The sequence below is a fragment of the Mus pahari genome, chromosome 1 (assembly GCF_900095145.1).
Source record: "Mus pahari chromosome 1, PAHARI_EIJ_v1.1, whole genome shotgun sequence".
NCBI classification, from domain to species: Eukaryota; Metazoa; Chordata; class Mammalia; order Rodentia; family Muridae; genus Mus; species Mus pahari.
In genome coordinates, this window is record NC_034590.1 from 105,118,080 (window position 1) to 105,135,465 (window position 17,386).

Below are 17,386 nucleotides of genomic sequence, written 5' to 3' on the forward strand. Positions count from 1 at the left end.
TGGTGTTTGGAAGAGTTCTTGGAAGCCATCCAGGTCTTCTAGGGGCTGAGCCCTGTTCTTAGGTGTCCGTGACCTCCTCTTATATCCTGTTGAAGTTCCTGTGAAATCCAGTTTCTGCTTTGGAGTTTCCATGAAGGCTCTGCTGTCATTTTCTTCCTGCACTGATGCTGGTGTGCCTGGGGCTCTGCCTGGTGACTTTGTTCTTTTCCCACGTGTTGAAGATTCTTCTCTCACATTCACTTTACTGAGACTTGTCTTGGAGAGTCTCTTTGTGCTCGATGGGGTTCTGACTGGTTCTTTGTGTGGAGATTTGCTGGACATTTTTGTGATTATGTTACCAGGTGTTATACAGAGTTCCTGGAAACCAGTCAGGTCTTCCAGGGGCTGAGCCTTTTCCTTAGATTTTTCTAAAGTCCTCTTGCTTCCAGTTACTTTTGGGGTCAGCATTTCATTTTCAGATTGCTTCAAAGCTTTGATATCTTCACACTCAAGTTTTAGAACTTTGGGAGTATGCCTGGATTCTTTCTTTTTTGTAATTCCTTGATCATCACTTATTGATGTATTTTGCATGTACATGGATTCCTCTAGGTTTTGTATGGTTCCTTGTCCTTGACTAAGTAGTTCCTCAGCATAGTCTGCTGTTTGGGTGACCATTTGACTTCCTAGTAAGGCTTTTGTTGGTTTCTGCTTCCTGGCACTTGCTCTCCTAGCTGATGTCTTTTCTGAACCTTCACTTAATTCACCACTTTCCTTGCATGTTTGTGAAGAGTTTTCACTGTCCTGCACCTGTTGATCTACTTCTTGTCCTCGAAATGTCTGCCTTAAATGTCTTGCTGTGATGTTCTCAGGAAGGACTGCTTCTATTTTTTCATTTCTACTTTCCACAAGGGTATGTCTGAGCTCTCTAGATCGTCTTAACTTGCTCACATTCGATACAGTCTTCAGAGGCTCTGTCTTAGAGACTGGAGTCTTCTTCTCAAGGTCAGTAATGTTATGAACATTTTTAGGAGTTTGCACTGTGTTTTCATGTTTGATGCTCCGCTGTCTTAAGGTAGGACTTGCAGAATATCTATCGGATTGCTGCTTTGCTGCATTCCGAGTACTGGAGAGCACTTTTTCTCCTATAAGAAAGAAAAATATATACGTAAAAAAAAGTATCATTTTTCACCACCTATTACCAGCTTATCATTTTATCTTTAGGAAGTATATAAGAACCAATAATTTAGCTTCTTTTCTACCAAGCAGTTCCTAGATGATCTCAACCCTGTCCTATTTATGATCTATTAAATATAATGTTATTTGGTAACAGAGAAGAGCCATTGTGAAGTATTCTTAAGAAGGGTCCCCTAAAGCCTGCCAAGATGTGTGACATGGACCTGAATACAGGCAATATTTTTTCTGAAACATTTATTTATTATCTTGATTCACTAATGAAGTAATAGATTCTACTGTGCATGTTTAATATCCACATCAAATTCTGCATGTAAGCAATTGTGATCCTCTTACCTCCACCTTCCAAGTTCTTGGATTAAATCCATATACTACCACACAAAGTTTTTGCAATGCTATAGACTTAACCCAGAGTTTACCAAATGCCAGGCAAGCACTCTACAAATTGAGTACATCTTTATCCTTGCAATAATTTTTTATTTTGTGTAATCTATATATAAACATAGCAGGAAAAGTGTACTGTTTGGGCCTCTATCCTCCTATAACGAAGAAGCTGAAAGCAATATAGACACCATTTAGACTTATTAACTGAGTGAATAATACTTCCTATCAAGCTAGGTCAATGAATAAGTTTAGAAAATTGCAAAGACTGTTTGAAAACAGAACAGAGAAAGTGGAAATGGCATTTCACCAGGAAAAGCTATTGTAGAGAAGGAACCCAGTATTGTCTATAAAGAAAAGGCAATCTTCAAGTCTCCATTCCAAAGTTTAAGAGTGGAAAAGACAAATAAACCAACCCAAAATGTCTGAGGTGATGGGCTCCGGTATGTGTCCTGAATTAGTTACTTGCAATTGTCTTTCAGACAAATTCTCTGAATTGGAAAGAATGGAGCCTGTATCACTCATCTGCTGCTGCTTCTCCTTCACTGGAGTCTTGAACATTTCAGTTAGTCCTGATAAAGGAAAACATTGGAAACACGGCTTACATTATCACATTCCCCATGCAAAACAATATAGATGACAAAAACAAGTTTTCAGATTCCAGGTATGTATCATCTCATTAAAATGCTGATTTTTGTTAATATGTTCATAAAAAATTTAAAAGAAAAAACAGCAACAACAACAACAACAACACATAGAGCCAACTTCTCTAACCCTCTCCTATGGAAAAGGAAATCCAATGATTTAGTTGACCTCTATCGTTTTCTAAACTAGTTCCCAAAAGTAAGCCCCAGCAAAGGGAGAAAAATTTAGGTATGGGTACCTCTCTTCAGAGTACTGATATCTGGAAGTCCATGACCCAGGGGCCTTGTTATACCCTCAAGAAGTTTCTCAGATCTAAATCCTAAGTACAAATAATGTTTCTACAGTTTAGAATACTGACAGAACACTGACCATTTTCAGTCCTATCAAGAACACACACTCGCACACACACACACACACTTTAATCTAAGTATCATCCCTCCCTATTCACTTTAACATCAAAAAGGCAGTAGTGACATAATTCCATATGGATGACTGAGCTTCCTGAAAAGCTCAAATGTCATGCTCTGTCTGGTTGGCTCCATAGAATGAGAACTTGTGCTGGCATTCACCACAGAATGGGCCTGGGAACTGTTGAAGTGTCTATCTGCACTAGCCTGTTCAAAGTATCCTTCCATAGCTTTCAGGGTCTTACTTGCTTACTTTAAATATCAGGGCTTACCTTCTAATGTTTTAAAATGGAAGCTGCCAGGCCAGGCATGGTAGCCCTAAGAAAGTAAGGGTAGGCAGATCTCTTTATGTTTGAAGTTAACCTGAATAGTAAGACTCTATTTCAAGAAAAAAAAAAAAGGGGGGGGGGGGAAATGCCTACACCAAGAGATGAGAAATGTCTGAACTCAAGAACAAGTATAGAAGAATACTCAAGACAATCCAATGTCTCAGGCACCATGTATTTAAAATCTTATTTATCTTTGAGAGTTTTAAAAATATAATATAAATAGATTATATATCATCCTCAATTTATATAATTACATAATATACTTGATTCATTTTTTTTTATTTTTTGTTATTTTTATAAAGATAATGAATTGATCCAAAATGCAGTTCTTTTGTTTTTTGTTTTTTTTCGAGACAGGGTTTCTCTGTATAGCCCTGGCTGTCCTGGAACTCACTTTGTAGACCAGGCTGGCCTCGAACTCAGAAATCTGCCTGCCTCTGCCTCCCAAGTGCTGGGATTAAAGGTATGCGCCACCACCACCCGGCTCAAAATGCAGTTCTTGTAAGGGCTATTTCACAAGCATTATACACTGAGGTATTTGGTCATTTTCAATTCCCAATCTGCAACAAATAAAAATAAGATTCTACCTACTCAGTTCAAATCATAATTCTCTTCCAGAAACTATTACATATTGAGGAACTCGAGACAAATCTGCTTTCTTGAAGTAAGTCTAAGCCAGCCAGTTACACCTTCACTGATACTCGAGACAGTGAAAACAATTCAATTATCAATAGCTCAGAAAAACCTTCCTTACATGGCTTCCTCTTAGCAAGCAGTTAAACTCACTAGAAAGAAAGTGAATCTTGGAGAACCATTAATACTGTTCTAAATCAACTTATTCCTTGGGATCAGCCATCAGTGCAACTCCTCAGAACAGAAAGTAACACCTGATCATCCTCATACCACAATGCACCTTTCCATTTTCTGTACACACACTGCTCACCAGAGTCTAGGCACTTGAGATTTCCATCCCTGCTTCCTGTAGGACACATCCCCCAAGTTGACTGAGACCTGTCTTCTACTCCCAACCAACTTTATCTTTGAATATTATGACAGCAGAAAGCTGGTGTGATGGGTTATTCTGTAATCACTCACTGCTACCAGGCTCCCAGCTAGGGTTCAGAGGTTGTAAGAGGGGGCGTGAGATGGAAGATAAGAAGCATTAAGGAAGTCACAAACAGAGAGATCAAGAAGGCTGTGTCTACAGGCCTTCTTGTAAATGTGACTGCATTTACCTGACAGATCTTCACTGAAATCCACTTTTCGGTTTAGCATCAAGTTGTTCAGCATTTTGTAGGGTCGGGCAGGCACACTTACTTTTTCAATCTGCGCTCTCCCTACTACAATGGTACAGGGAGAGTTTGCATGGCCTGTAGAAAATTGATTGTGAAGATTGCTTGTGGGTTTCTGCAGACAAAAGCAAGACAGACAGCACATCACAGCGTGAACAATACAAGCCTAAGACAACTGAAAATAAAAGCAGTGCATGTCTGAAACCCTATACCTTTGGAGTACTGGGTCTTCTTTGTCTCTTGCTCGTCTGCTTTTGAGGGACATGTTTCACAACTTTCATTTGTGTTTGTTTCACGCCAAGTTTTACAACATCAGCCCACGATTTTGCAACTGTTTAAAGGAAAAAATGGTGAACTTTTCAAAATCCAGCATAAGAAAGTTGAGTTTGAACTCTGTCTGCCCAGTACAGCACTAACCAATCAAGTTGGCTTCAGAAGCTCCACTCCTCCTTTTGGAGCAAATCATCTGTAGAATGCCATGCTGACTCCGGCTGATGGATGCTCTCTTCACAGGCAGGTTGCCGCTCTTCCTGCCTGCTTTCTTGGGAATATCTGTCTCACATAAGAATTTGCTTCCACTGGAAGTCCTGACTGATCTGCGTCTTTGATCATTTGTTCTCGATGGAGTTATTCCAGGAGACTCTTGTTTCCCTGGAGACTGGGGCTGTTCCTGACAAGGCAGTCATTTATGAAAACTCTGACCAAGGAGGTTAACATCTCTGTAATGTCTAATAAAAGCCTTTACAACAAACCATGTAGCTTTTAGATCCTGAAGCACCAGTGGCCCTATCTTTCAAGGATAAGAAAGGGGTCAGTTGCCCCATTCATTTAAGCAGAGGAAGGGGACATATGCACCAGTGGAGTTTATTTCTGGTGGAAACAGGGACACTACTCAGTAGAAGAAGGCATTCCGATTTCAGCTCAGCCAACACCAGCCCTGGGATGGGCCTGGAGAGGGCCACTCATTTCTGGGAGGTGGGACAAGGTAAGAAGATGTTAGGTGTGCCTCCAAGTCTTTTTGGTACTAAAAGAATAAAGCTGTCCAGGACCCTTTTAGGAAACTGAGCTTTGCAGCCATAGCAAGGAAAAGCAATAGAACACTGACAGGGGACTAAAGGCCAAAGGACTACAAGTGCAGAAAAGAGATGTTTTACCAAAGACTTTCCTTCCCACAACCTCAATGCCCTTGTACTTTCCCCCCAAAACAAAGCAATCCTGTGGTCACATATGTTGCTGTCTTCAGATTCCTTTAAATGATGCCAGTGTGTACCAGGGTCATATGGCCCTGTGGTGTGTCAGGGTCTTCTTCAAAGGGAAAGTGCCCAGCACCTTGCTTCAACTTCCAGAACTACCTGAGAACCCATATAGTTGTTACTGGGCATGAGACAAGTGGTAGAGAAGAAATAAGATCTCAGTTAACCTTTACCTCTGCCTGGTTTTGGATGGAATGAACCATCTGTGAAATATGAGGTGCAAACACAATGAATGCTGACTGTCCAACTAACCTTGATGATTTTCTTCAGGACAGCTGGACTGTGAGTGCCAAGAGACTTCCTCTTGGTTGGTGTTTCTCCTCTTTTGAGTGGTGTATTAGGAGGCAAGTTTTCATCAAATAATTCAGGTCTTAGATGTCCACCAAAGGATACACGTCTTCTCTTCAAAGGCATTCCCTCACTCTTGTCTGAAGTAAGGAATGCAAACACATGAAAAGAGCAATTTAAACTCCATGCCAGGACTGAGGATTTATTTCAAAATAGCATGAAAAAGTAATGTACTGCAAAGGCACTGAAACATGGCACCTTTATTCATAAAACGGAAGCCAGAGCAGCCTCAGGACTTCCTAAAAGATCTCAAGAGAAACCAGATGCATTGCACAACTGGAGAGAATGGAGGTTTCCCTTAAAACTGAAAATTGCATGTGATTACCTTAAGAAAGTCATCTGCCCACAGCAGAAGGTGTCACTTTCCAGCAGAAAGGCAGAACCTGAGCAGTGCCCTGAGGAACTTGATAAAAGACACACATACATGGGCCAGACCCAGAACTGCCTTATGAGTGAACTATATGAGCAGGCAAGATATCTTAGGGTTTGCTTGTGCTTCATGCAACCAAAACCCATTATACGACTTACTGAATAGTCTATAAAAACTCCTTGTCAGTCGGGCATGGTGGCGCACGCCTTTAATCCCAGCACTTGGGAGGCAGAGGCAGACAGATTTCTGAGTTCGAGGCCAGCCTGGTCCTCAAAGTGAGTTCCAGGACAGCCTGGGCTATACAGAGAAACCCTGTCTCGAAAAACCAAAAAGAAAAGAAAAAAGAAAAAAAACTCCTTGTCCAGGACTGGCACTCCATTATGAGGTGTCAACCATACACTGGCAGATGGATACAAGTGTCACTGATAGCCACACCAATAGGTCACCAGCAGAAGCCGTGCCTGATATAAAGGTTATGTGCCTGGAGAGCTTCCCTTTCTTTAAGCCAGCATAAAACAAGTATGTAGGAAGATGTCACAAGGCTGCTCACTATGTCACTTCCCGTTTGTAAAGAGAGATAAAGAAAGCTTTCTCTAGGTGGTGAGATGGCTCAGCAGGAAAGGGTGCTTTGCTGCCAAGCCTAAGGACCTGAGGCCAATCCCTGGAACCAAGATGGGACATGGTGGAAGGAGAAAACTGACCCCTTACAAGTTGTCCTCGGACTCCTGCATGAGCACCATGGCACATTCTTATGTTCTCTTTCCCCCATATACACAAATAAGTAAATGTAGTAAAAAACTTAAAAACAAAATGTTAGGAAGCATTTGGAACTTTGCTGGTATAGAAACCTGAGTCCAGTCCAGTGTCTGCAATAAAGTGCTAGTAAGAGACTGAGAACAAGCCAGATGGTGGTGGCACACAGCTTTAATCCCAGCACTTGTGAGGCAGAGGCCAGCCTGATCTACAAAGCGAGTTCCAGAACAGTCAAGGCTACATGGAGAAACTGTCTCAAAAAACCAAAAAAAAATAAATAAATAAATAAAAGGAAAGAGAGACTGAGAACAGAGTTTGAACACCCATGAGATGAGCTACTATGTTCAAGGATGGCTCAAAGTACTTAGTCCCAAGAAACAATCCCACAAGATATAACTGGTATTCAAAATGGGACACTAAATGAAAAGCTATTATGATTAAAGCCCTTATATTGTAAAAGAAAAGTCACATTTTCTTTTCCTGAAGTAGTTTCTGTGATATGGTTCCCTCCTGAACTAGTTGTACCTCCCCCATTATGCCTCTTTATAAATGACAAAGTCTTTAGTACCCATATGTCAGATAAAGCTTGCCTCTTACTTATCTGAGTACTTACTGGGTTCTTTAGCACACAGCTGGTTACACTAAACAAACACTTTAACTCATAATACATATGGTAGATAGTAACCTATTAGGGAAAGTAGATCTACATAAAATAACTTACTAATGGAATCACCAAAGTTGCTGATATCAACGGAACTAAGACCAGGTAGGCCAGAGCAAGTCTGTTCGGCTGCTGTGGCCAGTTTCTCAGGCTTGCTGAAGGAATTCTTGGGAGTTTTCTTTTCACCTGGAACAAGGCACTGAGTTAAAGAGAGCCGCTTTTGTGTCTCTGCAGATGGAACCTCTACCTTCGCAGGAATACTTCTTCTCTTTTTGGAAGAGGAATGTTCTGGTGTATCAGCAGGGCTGGCCACATCTCCAGCCTCCACCGCAGCTTGGTTTGTAGTTACCAGTTTCCCAGGAATGACTATTTTATGAACTGCCTGAGCACTTTCACCTTCATCCAGATTCACAGAACGTCTTCTGCCAGTAACACGAGAGTCTTCCTCCTTAAGTTGCTGTGAATGCCGCACAGGGGTCTTCATTTTAGCTGTCTCTGTGGAAGTCTGAACAGGCCCCATTCCACCGCTCCATCTCTCGGTCCAGATCTTCCCTACTTTGGGTGAAGAGGTTGCAGTACCAGGGGTGCTTCCACTAGACTTTGCTCTTGCCTTGCATGGCACCAATAGCTGTGTCTCCCACGATTCTTCTGCTGCACGGTCAGGTTGGGGTTCTGATTTTCTAGAAGATTTCTGTGATTTTACATCCAACTCTTCCTTCATCGATTGATAAAGTTTCTCAAAGGGAGATTCCTTTTTGTTGCTATTGCTAAGGCTCTGTGCAGGAGAAGACTTCAGTTCCCTGTAACTGCTCCCTGTAGCCCTGGACTTCTTAACGAGAGCTCCAGAAGTGGGCTCTACTATGTTTCTGCCATTGTGCTGTTCTACATGCCCTGATGAATCTTGGGTAACACTGGTTTTTGAGCCATCTGAGGCAGGACTATCTGCAGAAAGGCCCTTGGCATGCACGAAAGATCTTCTTGAAGCAGTCATTTGTGAAGCTTTGGTGTCTTGACCTTTCCCATCTTGGCAATAAATATGAAATAAGAAACAGAAGTTCAACATGTTCTCAGTGATTTAAAATTTCTGAAATCCAGTACCATATTTTAAATTTCCTTGTATCCTAGTTTTTCATTTAGTCCACAAATTAATTCCTTACACTTGTCTTATGATATTTCCATCTTAATAAAGCTCATTAGCTCTGAACATCCAGTGATGTAACAAATCCCACCAGGCAGCTCAAGATTAACTGGGCAACTAAAAAAGCAAGCACTAGGGAACAAATTCCCCAGCTCTCTGCTTTGGTTTGGTATTATAAATAAAATAAAAGAAATAAAACTCTTAGGAGTTTGGAACTTTATGTCTGTGTCCCCATAGTCCCACCCTTGCCACTGTCACAGCAGTCGGATGCTGAGAGTACCAGAGCAGAACGCAACCAATACCAACCAGGGTCAGCACAGAAGCTATCTCTTGAGACTTGCCTCGCTGGTTCCTACACATTAAAAAAAGATAAGAACAAGAATTTAAGTGCTTTTTTTAGTGTGGTCATTTTTAAACAATGAAAACTTTTCATTAATTACATTATTTGCCAAACTGCTTCTTTAATACTTTTAGAGGCTAGAGAAATACAGCCAAGTGACTTGAAAGCTAATGGTCATGACTTCCTAGCTGACTTAGGGTTTTCTTTTCTTTAAGGTTTATTTTTGTATTTATGTATATGTGTATGTGGATGTATCTAGGCACATTTGTGTGGGTACCTCCGGTGGTTGTGAACTGCCAGTGTGGGTGCCAAGAACTGAACTAGGGTACTCTGGAAAAGCAATATATTTTTTGTTGTTGTTGTTTTAAGATTTATTTATATGAATACACTGTACCTCTCTTCAGACACACCAGAAGAGGGCACATGATCCCATTATAGATGGTTGTGAGCCACCACATTGTTGCTGGGAATTGAACTCAAATGCTTACCATCTTATTTCTAGGGAGAGGGAACAAACTAAACCTGAACCTCACCAAGTTGGCTAGATTATCTGGCCACCAAACACCAGCAATCCTCCTATGTGATGCCTTCTCAGTGATGGGGATTATACCACACCCAAATTTGTTTCCATGGGTTCTAGGGGATCAAACTCAGGCCACCATGCTTACAGAAAGAGTTTTATATAGAACTATCTTCCCAGTCCAGAAATTTTTGCATGATTATATTAAAGAGGCATGAAATTCCTAGTAATTACTATCACACTATTTATATTAAATTTTAGTGCTAATTTTTTTTACAGATTAATAACCAAAGAGTTCATCAACTATTAAGTCATACTTGTCTATCCCACAAATCTACCATCAACAATTTTATTTTCTTACACCCATTAACAAGTTAAATGGTGACTGATGGGTCACCTCAAAAAATAGCGTCCACCAGAGGTCAACAAGCACTGGGCTCCTCTAAGGAAGAAGCAATCTTTAACATGGATATTAATATTTAAATCTTGAAGGAAGAGTGCCTATTGCTAAACATAGGTGAACCCTAAAGCTCCTAATTGGGGCTGCAGCTACTTCATGGTACTAGTCTGACTACCATTCTACTAGGAGAGACAAAGACTCTTAAGACTTACCCTAAAGCTACTGAATTCCAAATTTTGTGTCCAGAATTGTGCTTTAGTAAATGATCCCAGTGGCAGTGATCTTCCTGATACTGTCAAGTGACAGGGTTCCCTCATGTGACAAGCACTAGATTCACTTTCTTATCTAAGAAGTTTCTCCAGCACTCACTTTGCACAATGTTATGGACAGGAGCAAGGAATAGGAAACAAAGTGACTCATCAGATGTCTCTAACTTTTATTTCTCTTAGGTCTCAAACCTGGGACAAAGACTAACTGAGGTACCCATTAACATAAAGTGGTCGATGGTTGCCACATGCTCCTAACATGCCTCTACCTGTTACAGGCCCTCCTGGCTGGCATGCCCTCTCCCAAGTTCCTCTGCCCCTTATATAACTCAACCATTTTGGCTATGCCAGTCTCTTGGTCCAGGCTACCCATCTTGGTCAGTGGCTCCTCTCCTCTCTCCCCTCCCCCTCACATGGCCCAGCTCAGGGACATGTTCACTTGGTACTCTCCCAGATGTCTCTGTCCCTGCCAATGTTCTCCTTCCAATCGTTAATAAACCTTCTCCACCACACCTAGCACTCATGTCCTTCCTTTTTTATTTTTCACACAATTTCTATATATTCAGGCTATCCTAGCATGGGCTTGTAAGATCACAACACAGTATAGGAGAGTATAAGACCAAGTTAGCACTCTGTTTTTGAACAGCAAAAAGAAATATGGTTTCAGGTTACTTTACTGTGCTTACAGCCAACTTATTCCCTGATTTTGTTACTTATATTTTTCTGCTATAATCAAAAAAGCCATTCCTGGTCGCCAATTGAAAAGTGAGAAATCACTTGTTAAAACATTCCCATTATGACACAAGAATCAAGGCCAATCCTGAGCATTTCCCCTCACCTTTCCAAGTGACTTTCCTGGAAATTCTGTTGACTTGCTTCCATCTTCATGACTTCCATCTTCATACCTACAGTGCAGAGTCAGGTGAAGAATGTGAACATCCAGAGTCAAGTGTTATAGATACAAACTCTGAAACAACTCTAGGCTTTGTTCAGAATATTAGCTTACACAAAGAATAGTTTTTAATACTAAAAACGTATATAAATGGAAAGTTACAAAGCTACGTTCCAGAATTATGATCACTACTTCTCCACTCTCCCTGGAGGACAGGCACATCTTAAGAAGCTGGCCCTAGAATCACAGCAGATCTTGGTGATCAATTCAGGGCTGAAATCCTTTACTGTGCACCACAGAAATTTTGGTACCTCAGTGAAGTGGCTTAATATGAATTGAGATGCTGTCTATGTAAGATCTGAAGCCAGGTAGCAGCTGAAACCCTTCTCCAAGTTATCACAGTGCTGAACTGATTCTCTTTTAAAGAGTCTAGTCAATAAAAATGTCCCTTCAAATTGTTCAAAGAGGCAACGTTCACTTTATAAAGACTTAAAGGTAAATCCACCAAGATATTGTATCTTTAAAAAAGAAAGTCTATTTAAAGTTAAGCTATGCAGCAGCAGGTTCCTAGACACAACAAAAGCCTTAAAAATTATAGAGTTGAAAGTAAGGAGGCAAAAGGTTATATTATGTAACCATAAGGAATCAATGTATTTATATTTATCAATCAAAGAAATCACTAAGGCAAAATATGTAACTAAAAGTAAAAGATATTTCCAAAGGAAACAAATTCTGAATTTGTGATAGGGAAAACAAATTAATTAAAGAAAATTAAAAGATAAATTAAGAAAAATTAAAAGAAAAATAAACAAATCCCCAATGGGTGATTTCAATATATCTCTTAAACTATTAAGCGGGGAAATAATAAAATAATTATTAAGAATAGAGAATTTAACAAGGCTACAGACAGAACACTGTATTCAGTATTTGAATACCACTTTTGAATACAGGAAATGGGGGTGGAGGAGGGCATTTGATTACAAAGAAATTCTTGACAGATTTCACTGACTAGACAGAATTCTTGACTAGAAATCACTCAAATTCTCAATCAAGAATGAATAAATTGTGAATACTCTTACACGTTACAGGATATACTGTGCTATGTTAATGACACCAAACATGCTATAAACCATATACACAAGAATATTAGTCAGACACAAGCACACAAAGCTTTATGCTAACTATTGTGTTTAAAGGCCCACATGTAGGCATAATGTTATTGTGCCCTGTGTAAAGATACCCTTGTATTATTCCAATGCTGACTTCTGTGCCCCCATTTCTGGTTGCAAACCTTATTCTAAGAATCTCCTGTCTCTGTTGTGTAAGCAATGCTCCCCAATTATTCCCCAACTGGTCAACAAAGCTAGCTGGTCAGCCAGTGACTGAGAAGGGGAGAGAACAGGGCTGGACTTCCATCTAGCCAGGGGAAAAGAGAAGGGAGAAAGAGAGAAAGAGGGGGATGGGGAGAGAAAGAGAGAGAAGAGGGGAGAAGAGAAGAGAGGAAGGGATAGGTGAAGATTAGGCAACCTGGGAGTCTAAGAGACACCATGAGAAACACCTGGAGCCCAGAGAGTCAAGTCAGTACTAAAATGCAAATATCACAGGGATGTTGACTGGCATAGAGGATTAAAATAGAGTAACACTGCTCAGTTGTTGTGCCCTTAAAGCTTGTTAAATAAATATAATAAATAGTCCAGTTACAATTATTTGGGAGCTAGCTAGGTTAAAAGAAAAGCACAGCAACAACACACTTATTAAAATGCCACTAACACCCACAAGCAGGTAGCAAGACTCCAAAGATATCTCTCTCTTACAGTCACCATGGTGGCTTACTAAGAGAAAAGTTGTGATTAGAGAGGATGGACACATACAAAGTTGCAGAAGTTTCCCTTGTGACTTGGCTGTGGTGTATTAGTCAGCCAGGACTCCCACAATTAAAACACAGAGTACCTTAAACAACAAAAATTTGCTGCTCACAGCTCTGGCTGGAAGTCTAAGTCCAAGGCATCTGTAGGAATGGCTCCCCTGGGTCTCCTGGACCTGTCACCCTCTTTCTGTCTCTTCACAGCACTTCCCCTCATTCACTTGCTCCCCTGTATGTTAATCTTTCCTTATTATAATGACATTAGTCCTGCGTTAGGATGCAGCCCAATTGCCTCAGTATAACAAAGTCATTCTTTAAGGGCCAAACATACTCTCTAAGGGACTAGGAGCTAGGAACTTTAAGATGTGCCATCAACACTGGGAAAGCAAAGACAGGAGGGCACTGGGCTTGGGTGTCTAGCCAATCTCGCCTGTTACATGGTGAATCCTAGGCCTGTTAGAGACCCTGATCAAAATGGAGGGGAGAACTGACCCAGATCCCGAGGACCACACCTGAGTTTGTCCTCTATTCTCCACAGGCACAGGCCCAAGCACCTGCACGTATGTGTGTATACACACGTACACACACGTGTACACACACACACACACACACACACACACACACACACACACATAGAGACATTTCTAACATCCATCAATACCAATAAAGGATCATGATGGTACTAGTTTGTGATTAAAGAAAGCACAGTGTTCAGAATTCATCCAGTTAGTTTTTACTCACCTAAAGGAGCGGTCAATGATTGTTATTATGTCTCCATGTCTCAGCCTCACAGGCTCATCTATAGTAGCCCCATTTACTTGCGTTGGATTGGTGGAACTGAAATTATATAATATTGCCTACAAGGAGAGAGGAGAAGCAAACACTAAGGACTTGCTTCAAGTCACCTTCAAAAGCTTTAAGAATTGATTTCCAAAGCCAACTTACCTCTTGCTCTTTGACTTCAATTTTGCAGTGTTTTTTTGACACTACGGGCAGCTGGATACGAATGTCACATTCAATACTCCTTAATACAAAAAAAAGTAAGGGTTTTATGAGGGTATACAACAAAAAAAGAAGAAACCCTCATGTTTTCAAAATATTAGCAGAATTTGACTAGTGTATTTATATTATAAGTGTAACGACACAAGGACTGACAAGATATCAGGGGCAGTGCAATGTTCACAAGTACTGCCTAAGAAGCCATAAAAGATCAATACTTCTAGTACTTCAGAATAATTATATTAGAAAATACTAGAACACACAGTTACTTTTCATGTAAGTAGTTATAATTACAAGACACAAATAAAAGAGAACTTTCTATCAGTTTATGAGAACTTTGGTTTTTCTGTTTGTTTTTTGTTTGTTAGGTTGGTTGGCTTTTTGATTTTTTTTTTCCGAGACAGGGTTTCTCTGTATAGCCCTGGCTGTCCTGGAACTCACTCTAGACCAGGCTGGCCTCCAACTCAGAAATCCACCTGTCTCTGCCTTCCAAGTGCTGGGACCAAAGGTGTGCGCCACCACTGCCTAGCTTAGGAGAATTTTGTAATGTGTTTATATGGGTGTTTAAGGACACAGAAAACTGCCAGCATACAAGGTGCTGTGGGTAATCAATGCCCCAGTTTCTTCATACACAAAAGATCTACACCAGCACCTGTGTTGCTACTCAGTTATAGTTGTATATATCACTTGCATATGGGGCACACAGTTAATCTATGTGAGTTGTTTTAAAACCACACCAAGTTGACAGACTCAGATATCTTCACAACACAAACACTAATTCACAAGCAGTATCTAGATTAGAATGTCTTTCTAGAAAGCTAGCATTGTGGTGGCACAGCACAGAAAGGGAGTCTAACCCAGCCACAAAACAGGACTTTCGCTGATAGCTCTCCATCGTGAACTTTAAAAGCCAGACCATACTCTATATACTGTCTGCTTCCCTATGAACCTCTGGAGCCAAAGCATACCTCTTACAATAAATACCGCACAACCAAATGCAAATTGTTTTTAAATTTTTTTAAAGTTGTTAAAAGTATATTTAAATAATATTGCAGAATAATCAAAATGAATGACACTTGTAACAAGAATTTTTACTTTCTTCTTTTAAACAACAACAAAGCTACAGAAAGTTCTTTACTCTTACAGGAAGTTCTTACTCTCAAGAAAACAGAGGTTTTGGGTATCAAAATACCAGGCAGAGAGACCATATGTTAGAACCCCGTTTTACTAAGCAGAAAGATCACCACAATCCAAACTACATACAGAATACCACAGACATTCTGGGCCAGATACTTCCTCAACTGTCAAATACACCATGTCTCTGTCCTTACTCAACAGTACTAAAGGCAGACACCTCTCCCAGAGTGACATGAAAATCTGTCACCAGACTTTGCCAAATGTCTGAGAACTACCATTCTTGCCTGATCGCCATCTTCCTACCACTCATCCTGTGCCACACAACTGATTGATCTTAAGTGTCAGTCGCCATATGGGACCCTAGAGATGTAACCATTAACAAGGCAGCCCTTGTCTTGGAATTTAGTCTACTGGGAGACAAACAAAAATCTAAAACCTAGTCACCAACCTGCACGGTGTTAGAAAAGACTTGGGTTTTTTGTTTGTTTGTTTTTTTAAGCATCCTCTCAATTAACATTTCAAACGCGGCAGAAAGCCATAAGGGTCAAAGTTTGCAAAAGTGGCAACGCAAGCAACTGCCTGGAAGGCCTCAGGGAAGATTGCCATCCGACTGACGGGGGAGGGTAAGAGGGGATTCTCCCAGAGCACCCGAGCAGGGCTCTATCTGATGTTTCCAGAACATCAGAGTCACAGCCGGCTGCCTGAGAACGACAGTGCGGAAGTTGCGGGACACCGACGTCAGCTTCGCGTCTACCGAGTGTAAAATCCCGATTCCATTTGGAAGCTCCCAATGCATGAGCGTGACTTCCGAACAAGCCACAGGGACAGCCCTGTCAAACGCAAAGGGCGGTAGGGTCGCGGGGGTCGCTGCCCCGGGTCACTTCGGCCCCGGCGCGCACTCACCTTCCAAACAGACAGGAGCTGAGGCTCAGCGGGAAGTGTGCGCCATCGTCGCCGCTCCGCTTGATGGTGACCAGGCGAGCCGAGGACGCCATGGTCCACCCGGCCGTCAGTCCGGAGCCAGGGACTGCGGACGAGGGCGGAGTAGCCTCTCGGTGAAGCTCGCAGCCGGGCCGCTCCTCAGCTGGTCCAGTCACCAGGCCGCTCACCGGACGCAGCCCGCGTCAGAGCCCTCGGCTCCTCAGCCGCGGAGGACCGACCACGGCCACCCGCGGCCTTCGCTCCGCCCCGACCCGCACTCCCACCGCCCGCGTCCCCCGTGCCCGCCGTCTGCCGCCCGCCGCCCCGTCCCGACTGTCCGCCTAGGCGGTTCCGGGTTAACGCTGACCGCCGCAGCCCGCCAGATTCAAACCAAAACGGCGGTTCAAATTCTGGCGCTAAGTGCTGCGATTGGGCCAGGCGGCCAGCGAGAGACCAATGGCGGGGCGGTCCAGAGGTGGGGCCAGGCTGCCGGCCTGATGGTGGGGCGGAGCCGGAAGGTGGGCGGGACCAGGCCGGTGGGCGGGGCCGGGCCAGAAGCTGGCCAGAGGAGCGGACCCCGAGTGGAGAGACGCTCCAGAAGGTGGACAGGGCGGGGCTGGTGAGCGGGCCTCTGCCGCTCTAATAGGCAGGGCAGAGGGTCCCAGCTTTTCAGTATCAGCAAAACTTAGCACGGCGACCTGTAGAAATCAAACACTGGCAACGCCGCGTCTTGCTCAACGCTAGAAGCTTTATATTTTTAAAATTTATACCCTTCCTCTGCCGTTACTGCATCACCTCATACGTAACCTGAAGTTGTTTCTCCTGCCTTTTCAGTGTCCCTCAAACTGTCCTTTAAAACCTGGGGGGGCATCATTATAATTCATTCTACAGTCTCCCTGCTTAATGAACGCTGAGGCGGTGGCACGGTTTTAAACCATAACTTAACAGTTATGGCTGCGGCACACTTAAATTGGCAATGCTTTGCTGTTTCCGGGAGGAAATGCTGATTAAAATAACCTGTGCAAGAGTACACCTGCAAATCCTAAAATAGGGCTCCTGGGGCACCAGTTGGGGTTATCTGAGGCCAGGTGCCAGTCAGACGAATATAGAGTACCTATGCTTTCCTGTCCTCTTTTTTCATGCTCCCTGCTCCTGTTCCTGGATCAGTGTTCTTCCAGTAGGGTGTTGTAAAAATTCCGCTTCTGGGGCAATAGAACTCTCCTCAAGGTCTCAAGGACAAGCCTGAAGTATGAAGCCACGAAATTTCACTCTGGGGAACCAGTGTGTTACACCACCCTGA

The 17,386-nt window shown here is 42.3% G+C and overlaps 1 protein-coding gene across 1 annotated transcript in view; it reads right to left on the reverse strand.

Annotated features, from left to right (window-relative positions):
• The window catches only part of Mki67 (marker of proliferation Ki-67), a 26,413-nt gene extending 10,243 nt beyond the window's left edge, over positions 1–16,170 (reverse strand). The window contains 14 exon segments of the mRNA XM_029542489.1: positions 213–1,121; positions 1,968–2,123; positions 4,168–4,339; positions 4,437–4,555; positions 4,642–4,894; positions 5,730–5,905; positions 7,670–8,395; positions 8,398–8,447; positions 8,449–8,632; positions 9,054–9,099; positions 11,112–11,178; positions 13,771–13,886; positions 13,975–14,053; positions 16,069–16,170. Of these exon segments, the coding sequence (XP_029398349.1) occupies positions 213–1,121; positions 1,968–2,123; positions 4,168–4,339; positions 4,437–4,555; positions 4,642–4,894; positions 5,730–5,905; positions 7,670–8,395; positions 8,398–8,447; positions 8,449–8,632; positions 9,054–9,099; positions 11,112–11,178; positions 13,771–13,886; positions 13,975–14,053; positions 16,069–16,160 (3,145 nt within the window). The 5' untranslated portion in view covers positions 16,161–16,170.
• Positions 16,171–17,386: the final 1,216 nt, after the last annotated feature.